General features: G+C 35.3%; 1 protein-coding gene across 3 annotated transcripts; it reads right to left on the reverse strand.

Annotated features, from left to right (window-relative positions):
* LOC107627248 (calcium and calcium/calmodulin-dependent serine/threonine-protein kinase) lies at nt 202–8,183 on the reverse strand. Of its 3 annotated transcripts, none has more exons than XM_016330103.2 (8): nt 6,399–6,731; nt 4,917–5,695; nt 4,186–4,240; nt 3,702–3,812; nt 2,569–2,801; nt 1,916–2,123; nt 800–859; nt 202–710 (listed from the first exon to the last, which is right to left on the reverse strand). In XM_016330103.2, exons 2-8 carry the CDS (start codon nt 5,624–5,626, stop codon nt 534–536), a joined length of 1,554 nt encoding a protein of 517 aa, XP_016185589.1. In that variant the 5' UTR covers nt 5,627–5,695; nt 6,399–6,731; the 3' UTR covers nt 202–533. The 3 variants fall into 3 exon arrangements, with proteins under 3 accessions (XP_016185589.1, XP_020974603.1, XP_020974606.1); XM_021118944.1 differs by having other exon boundaries at nt 4,917–5,700; nt 6,399–6,728; XM_021118947.1 differs by lacking the exons at nt 202–710; nt 800–859 and adding exons at nt 1,024–1,311; nt 7,558–8,183 and having other exon boundaries at nt 6,399–6,728.

Consider the following 9,018-nt stretch of genomic DNA (forward strand, 5'->3'; position numbering starts at 1 on the left):
TTGTTCCTTAATTCCTCTGGTAACTTTGAGTAGAATAATTATATTTTCTTTCTATAAAATCCACGTAGATGATTTAATTTGAGAGAGAAAATTTCATTCTGTTTATGATTTTATGTTAGTCTAGCCTGAGATTTATATTAGGTGGTCTTTTTGTGGGATAGGATTACGGTAGTATCTATATAGTCACTTAAATGTTCTCACTTCTCTCAAACCAAACTTTGCATCTCCATTACAGTATCTGTTACATATATCACACATTGGATGTAATGACTGAAAAGTGTTGGCTTTTCTAGTTTAATTACAGTATTTATGATGAACATGTTAGCTTTCTGCCTTTCAGGTACTCAATAACATAACTTGAGAATGCAAAGGTTCCTAATTGTCATAGACTGCATTCCCTCTCTTTTCTCCAAGGATATGTTTGGTTGGAGAATAAAAGCGAGACATAGTGGACTCAAAAGAGACCATCAGTATGAACATAAGAAAAAGGAAAGCCCCAAACATTGTGATTGATTGGATGAAAAATGGAAAAACTATAGTGGGCGAAGGGAAGAAAGGACTACATCTTGGAGGGAGCTATCTCTCTGCATAGCAGCTTTGAATTCCTCAAAGGTGACTTTTCCATCACTGTTGGCATCCATTCTGTCGAAAATCTCGTCCAATTTGCCAGGTTCCGTGATATCAACTGGAAGACAGTCATCCGGCAAAGCCTGTTTCAACGGATTGTTTATTTTTGTTAAAAGAATATGCCAAAGGAGAAGGCTTTAGAAATAAAGGAAATGGAAGAGAGGTTTATTACTCTAAGCATGGATGCTACTTCTTCCTTTGTGATACACCCGGATCGATCTGCATCATACATCTGGTGGTCCAAGAAAACCGAACAACCAAAATTAGCACATATTATATATGAAATTATAGGCGAGTTAAGAAACAAGAAAAAGAACAAACAAACCTTTTAAGGCTCTGAATTTGGAAAACATGATTTACATTAGTGTCTAAATCTATTTTCATTAATGTGCACCATCATGTTTTCATTATCATACCATGTTACATGACATGTTAACGTATCAGGTGGCTTCTTGTTATGATTATGGGACTTAAAAGCCCAATTGGACCCAAATAGGAGATCAAGTTGAGAGAGAGACCACTGCCGCTGCCACCGCCGCCGCCGTCGGGGAGGGGGTGAATTGGGAATGGAAACTAAAGAGTGTGAATTGTGAAGAACTCTATTAAACTTCCTTGATTTAGGATATTCTCTTCTGCTCCCTTCCGAGTTGTGTGGAATTTAATTTCGCTATTCCCTAGATCCAACTTTGTAAAACAATCCTAACTTACGTTATATTTCTGAAATTCAACTTCAGGAATTGTAACACTTCTACGGAATTATAAAATATTACAAAGGTTTGACAAATTTCACTAAACGTGCCCCTCCAAAGATCACAAATATGAAATATGAACGTCTTTCCTTTAAATTCAGGGTTATTTTGTCAAAACCAATTTTTTTTTTTTGGTTGCCCATGATATTTCTCATCCCGACAAACCAAGAACTAATTTGCCGCGAATATAGACTTCATTTAAAGGTCTGTCATTAGCCAATGAGTTTGTTGCATATCCAGAAAACCCTGACACTTACTTAAGCGGACGAGTGAACTGACCATTCGACCAACCAAGTTGATTAAAACCAAAATATTTTAGATGACAAAAAATAGTGGTTAATCCTAATAAAATATTCAAATTAATTCCTTAAATTTGTAAAAAATAATGTTAAAAATACCATGTGATAATGATAATAGAAAAATCCATCTCCGAAGAACAATTTGATAATATAGTTCAAAAAATATGACAAGTTAGTAATACACACGCGCGTGCGTGTGCAAACACACACACACACACACAAAACCCTTAAAACACTAACCTGGAAGCACAAACGGAGGGCATCATCTCCTTTGGAATTCTTGAGGCTGGAAAGCCCACATAAAATCTCTCGCATGTCAACCGTTCCATCACGGTTGTTGTCGAACAAGTCAAATATGCGTGGTGCTAGAGGAATTAGTGATGGCATATTTATTGCTTTCAGTACCTCCTCAAACTTAGAGAGCGTGGCATTGTCCCCATTTCCACATCTGTTAAGTGTTAAACACAGTCATATTAGAATTAGATGAGCTTTAATATAGTTGAATGTGTTGAGACATTGAAATGGTACAAGTTGTTTCATGTAATGTGGGACAGTTTAAATGGGATTAAAATTAAATTAAAAAAAACTGTTATTTTATCTCAATCCCTAATAAAGATAATCTTTAAGGGGATGAGGATTACCAAATACTTGAAAAATGATCATGGTTAGATTTTTAAGTAATTGAGAGACTTCTAATACCATACCTTTTTAAGTCCAGGACTAAACATCAGAAGACTAAAGTTTATAAATGTAGAATTTAATATTACATAAAAAATAAGTAGCCATAAACCTCAAAAACTAGCTAAATAGGTGAAGTTTATTGAGCACTAATAAATTTTCAACAATTAATGACTCTAATAAATATTTTTTCGGTGTATATTCTGATTACTTACATCTTCTTGAAGTGTATCCTAAGATTTTCAATTTCCTCTTCTGTAAGATCATAGGATCCTATCAAGGATTTCAGTTTCTTAGTTCTCAAGAACACTGTGGTGCTCCATACGCTTGCAATTGCAGCTGCCCGGAGCTTGCGACGAGCATTGAAGCTTTGCAACCTTGAGACAATCTCAGGGTCCATCTGATCATCTTTCGCTACATCACCTATGACCCATGGATGACTCAGGAGCTTATCCAAGACATAGACAAATGAAGCTATGAGTTCTTATTATCTGATTATGTTAATATACTATCTGAAAACTTTAATCCGCTTGAAATACGATAAAATTATTGAAAATAATTTAGCACCGAATTTGAGACGTAATTAGGAACTATGAAGGCATCACAATGCTTTATTGTTGTCTTGTACAGCAGTGAGAAATTGTGTATATTATGAAAACCTTAAAATATCAGTTGAGTTGTCTCCATGTGATTTCAAGATCATTAGTTCAAGTCATGTAATCAATTACCAATTCTTGCATTAGGTTAGATTACCCTTTGTTTCTATGGAGTTTTTTGGCAAGCTTCTAATTTGCTAGCAACTCAACAAGACCGTACTTGTTGAGTTGCCCCTTTATTTAGAGAATAATATATTTTTTAAAAAATATTAAGTACATACTATTTAGTTGTGTGTTATTTACAATATATGAAATGAAATGTATTCTTTGAAAGAATGGATGGCTACTGTTTGTATAGGAACAAGAAGGAAAACAAAATTTTCTTTTTATATAGAAAACTTTACCCACGGAAAAAATAAAACAAAAATAAAAGGCAATAGAAGCTTGAAGAAATAGTTGTGCATTGAGTAATTTTCAAATTAAATGGACCAGAGGAGGAGGGAAAAGAGAGGAGGGGGGTTGTCTTGTCTTGTGTTGGGTGATACCATAGTGTTTGTAAGGGTAGCTTTTAAGATAAAAAAAGGTTGTCTTGTTTCAAAGGTGAAAATCAGATTAAATTCTACCTAAACAAATTTTATGTATAATTTTACACCAATTCCCCAAGCAATATATCCTCATGCAGAAAAATATGGTTGCTTATATTGCAAATATGTCACAGCCTTGGTTATTTATTTTGGTAGGGTATACAATACCTCCTGCGCACTAGGTCTCCTACTAGGATCAACTGTCAGAAGACTCGAAATCAATTGCTTTGCTGATTGAGAAATGCCCTTCCATGTCTTCTCATAGAAGCTGAAGTTCCCCTGTTTCAAGTTTTAATTTTGTTAAACTAACACGAAATAAAACAATGAGTTTATGATATTTGTATTAGCCATGTTACACACCCCCTTGTGACACGTGAAAATTTCGGTTCCATGGTTGAATAGGGGTAATAATTCTATCTATTAAATAGTGTTGGAAATTATTGGTCATTGGATTTGGCAAAATTTAAATGCTCAATTAGTTGAATTACTTATGTGGCTAAAGTGGTGATGCTAATACCATTGCACTAGAGTAACATCTCTAAGACATAGAGGATGTAGAGGGAAAATAGATGATATATTAGATCATATGTAACCAATTGATATCTTATACTTTCTTGAGTCATCAACATTAATCTGTGCAAATGTTACTTACATTCATTATCATTTGTTGTTTTTGGCGATTAGACTGAGCAATGAAAGGCGGATATCTGCAAAACATGTAAACAATCCCTTAATTGTTTGCCAAGAGTTTTAAACCCTAAACAAATTACTCCATTAGTTTTCTTGTATAAGTTAACTTTTTAGTACATTTTGAATCAATTTATTTAAATTCACTGACTCAATAATACTTCAAAATGTTAGAATTGACATATTAAATATAGAATAGAAGAAGTAACTCATACCAAGGCACTTTGCAACCTTTTTTTTTTCATTTCTAGATCTAAAAGTGATGATTAAGTACGATCATCCATATGCATTAAGCACAAGGTATATCGGCATCACCGAAAAATAGAACATAATGCAACTGTGCAAGACATCAATTAAATTAACATACCCAAACAGAAAGATGTACAAAGTCACTTGGAAGAGTTAATATTCACTTTGGTGCCTATAAGTATACGTGTGAATTATCTTGGTTCCCATAGATTTTAATGAGTTAAAATAGTTCCCTTTAAGTAATAAATGCGAGTCAAGTTAGCACTTTATTTGATTAGTCCTTCATTAATCAAATGCGGGGCTAACTTGACTCACGATTATTTACAGAAAATATTTTGACTCATTAAAACCTATGAGACCAACATGGTTCACATGTATACCAAAGTAAGCATTAACCGTTAACTGAACAAAGTGCAACTGTACCAAACATGAATTAGATTAACATACCCAGATAATAAGATGTACAAAATTACCCCTAGAGACCACATGTCACTCTTAGCTGTTATCTTTCCTTGAGAAAGTGCCTCCGGTGAAACATAATCAATGGAACCAAACAAACCAACAACTGGATCAGTAAACTCTTCAACAGAGCTCAAACCGAAATCCATGATCTTTAGAGGAGAATCCTTCCTCTTGTCCAAGAACAAGCAATTCTCAGGCTTCAAGTCTCTATGGACAATGTTTGCTTTATGAATAGCCTCTAAGCCCGCCGCAATCTGGCGAATAACTGTCGCAGCCTCAGTCTCTGAGTACCTATCCTGTGCCACAATGCGATCAAACAGCTCACCGCCAGAACACAGCTCCAAAACAAGATGAACACCATTCGAGTCCTCATAAACATCATAGAGGTCAACCACATTCGGATGTGGCGACACATTTTCGACTATCTTCCTCATCACAAGGATCTCATTGGTGAGAAGAGCATCTGATACTGAAACCTGTCTCCATGTGGGAAACCCCATGTTGCTCCTCTCTCTTGGTAAACAACCAGGGGTTGTAGTAGAGGCACTTACTCTTCTTAGTGTCTTTATGGCAACATGAGTTTTCTCATCACTGCTTGATTTTTTTATGCCTTTCCTAACAACAGAGAATCCACCTCTTCCTAGAATCTCTGACACCTCATATTCATCCAAGAGCTTTCGGGATTCATGTCCCATGGTAGTTGTTTTGATGTATGTGTTGCACAAAACAAGGCCCGTCCTTCTTGAAATCGAACAAAGAAGGGTCTGTGCTAATTTTAAACATCATGAAAACAAAGAGCACCAACTCAGCAAATTGTAAACAAAAAAGGGTTGGAATCAAAAGATAGAAAACTTCTAAGCAAAGTTCCAGATCTAACTACAACAGATAAAAGTGCAAACAATAATCATGTCACTGAAACATTCACCACTAGAAAAAAGACCAAAATCCCCAGAAAGAAATAAGAGGCAAAAGCTCATAACAAGTGTGGGTAATGCTAATGCATAACAATAACCATATCTCATAACCAAGAAAGATAATTAACAGCAGAAAACTGTTACACAACTTACAATTTGGAAAAAAAATGAGCAAAGCAGCAATGCTACATGGCCAAATAGTGGGAATGTATATAATCAAGGTTGGAGTAGACAGAGACAAATGTTAGACAAATATCCTACAATCCGTACGAAAGCACGAGTTGTATACGAAATATGGGGTAGTTTTATTGCTCAGATTGTCTTAACATCGACGCCTTGGCATAATTTTTTATTCTGGATGGCGCCTCATGGCGTTGCGCCAAACGGCAGAAATGGCAGATGGACTAAAAATACATGTATATACAAAAAAAAATGCAAAAAAATTTGCGCATGTAATAGATTGTAAAATCTAGTCAATATAAGCATCTTTCTATTTATAAAAGCATCCAATTTCAGCAAATTCAGCATAACAGCTTCTGGAAAAGGAAACCACCTGGAATGGAGGAGCAAAAGAGGAGGGTCAACTGAACTCAACCTGCAGCGGTGTCGATGCTGCGCCTGCGACGGTGTCTTTGTTTCTTCCTCGAGCAGGATGAGTGTGGAGGCAGAAAAGAGCCACGGAGGTTTGAGTGTTGGCAGATGGAACGAGCGAGAGAGAGGAAGAGTGCGAAGAGAGCGTCAGCGTTAACTGAAGACAGCAGTACCGTTGTGTGAGACACAGGAAGGCAGACTGCGAGAGGCCAGAGAGAGTTGACTTAAGGTGGCCGGCACAAGTGAGTGCGTGAGATGCGACAAACTTGAGAAAACCCGGATCTGTCCCTTCCTGAACAAGGCAGGTTTTTTAATTGTTAACTTGGTTTTGGCGAACCGACAATCAAACCGATCATACTACTCAACCAGTGAATTACTGATTAAACCGACTAACTCAGTTACAATTAAATAAATATAAAAAATAATATATTTTCACTAATCACCAATTAATTATAAAAATTAATTCATATATTATCATTATAAAAATACTAGAATTCTCGATAGATTTTTTTTACTAAATTCTCAATAGATTCAAATTCAAAGGTTCATTTTTTTCATTTTTGCATAAATAAGGCAGATTCAATTCATTTATGAAGATTGTTTTCATTCCAAGAATTCCATTTCTCATTTCTGCATATTCAATTCATTCATAGAGTTCCATTTTTCAGTTTCACAACAATAGAAAAGGACTCACAGCAAAAGGAAATATTTTTTCACTTTTATTATACAGACATGGTTCCTTCATTCTTATACCTAAAATATATTCTTCCCTTCCAAGCTTTATGACTCTTGTTCTACATCTTTTTTTTTTTTTTAACCAAAGTTATGAGACTCGAACCCACAACCTCTTAATTGAGTATGGAGAGACTATGCCATTTAAGCTATTACTCATTAGCCTTGTTCTACATTTTTACCAATGCCAATAAATTAATTATCAACTAATTGTTTTATTTTTCCCAATAGTTTTATGTGTTCTTGACGTGAAAAGGGGAGATTCAAGGTAACAAAGGTTCTAAAACATACACCTAAATACAATACCTAACCTTAGCAAAATATAAGCTATGATCCACATCTAAGAAATACAAGATAGGACAACACCAAATCATAAAAAAAACCAACACCTGAAGCAAGACACCAAACCTCCACATGGCATTCCTACGGCAGATGCATCAGTAAGCTAAGGTAGAAACTGAGCACCTGGACTCAACACTAAGAACACCATAATTTGAAGATTTTTGCATTTTCAAAATTTAATATAAGAGGTCCGATCTCATGCAACAAATTCAACATCAAATTCTTTTGCCTCCAATATGTGATCCCTTCACATCGTTAATACACCGCATCACTTCCAAGAGGCTGATAGCCTCTTCAAGAATGAATTGGAAGACAATTTAATTGTAAACCAATTATTAAATAGTTCACAACACACAGGACCCAAAGCTTTCTAGCACAGGTAGCGGTAGATTCAGAGGAGTAGGAGAGGCAGACGGCCAGCCCAAGCACGACGACGGCAGAGAAAAGGACAGCCACGACAAACCAGGATACGCACTTACGCAGAGGCGGCAGATGGTGAGACAAAGGTAAGAAGTACGAGTGGATGAAGACAGAAAAAAGAAGAAACGGATGCCCACACCTGTGACGACGACAGTGATGAACCAAAGGACGACGAGAGACTGGAAGGGTGAGGGAAGTGAGACTCAGTCGAAGAGACTGAGAAATTGGGGGAGGATGAGGCCAGGAGGGAGGGAGGGAGGAACAGTTTGACTTTCAGGGTAAATAGCAAAACGTAACATCGTTTTTTGAGTTTAGAGAAAGATTAACAAAAAACACAAACCTTGATCCGGTCCGAGTTTTAAAAACCAGCCGGGTTGAAGCGGGTCAAAGTAGGTCTATTGCATCTGCATGTCTGGTCTAATTGGTGGCTCGACCTGGTTTAAGATCCGAATGACCGGTTTTTTCAGTCCAACCGATCAAGTTGAGCTCGGTTTGATAATACTGCTTTTCGGACAAATATAAATAATAGATGGATCTTTCTAATTTTTTTTCAATTATTTTGTAAATTGTGATTTTTTATTTTATAATTTTTAAATGGGACTAAAAAAATTATATGAAAAAAATGTTGAATAATAAAACATCATACTTTACAAAATAATTGAAAAAAATTAAGAAAATTTATTTTCAATAATACTTGATAATAATTTTTTGCCTATAAATATGGATAAATGGATAATAACCATGTTGCATCATATCTGTGTATCCCATCTAAACAAATACAAATGGATATTTTAGATAAATTATTGAATTTTATGAATTTAACCTTCTCTATGATTGCTTAGAATTTGCAATGTGATGACTTTAATTAGCCAAGATTACGGTGTAAAAACTAAAATTGTTCCTTATGTATAAAAATATGCTTGCTAGACTTCCTAGCTCTTATTGATATTATAGTTATCAAAATTGAACCAGTAATTGATCCAGTCATATAACTAAGTTACTAGGTTATTGGTTCAATCAATAAATCACAATTTGAACTGATTGATTCAGTCATAATTAAATAAAAAAATAAATCTTCATTTAAATTT

This window comes from Arachis ipaensis, chromosome B01 (assembly GCF_000816755.2).
Source record: "Arachis ipaensis cultivar K30076 chromosome B01, Araip1.1, whole genome shotgun sequence".
NCBI classification, from domain to species: Eukaryota; Viridiplantae; Streptophyta; class Magnoliopsida; order Fabales; family Fabaceae; genus Arachis; species Arachis ipaensis.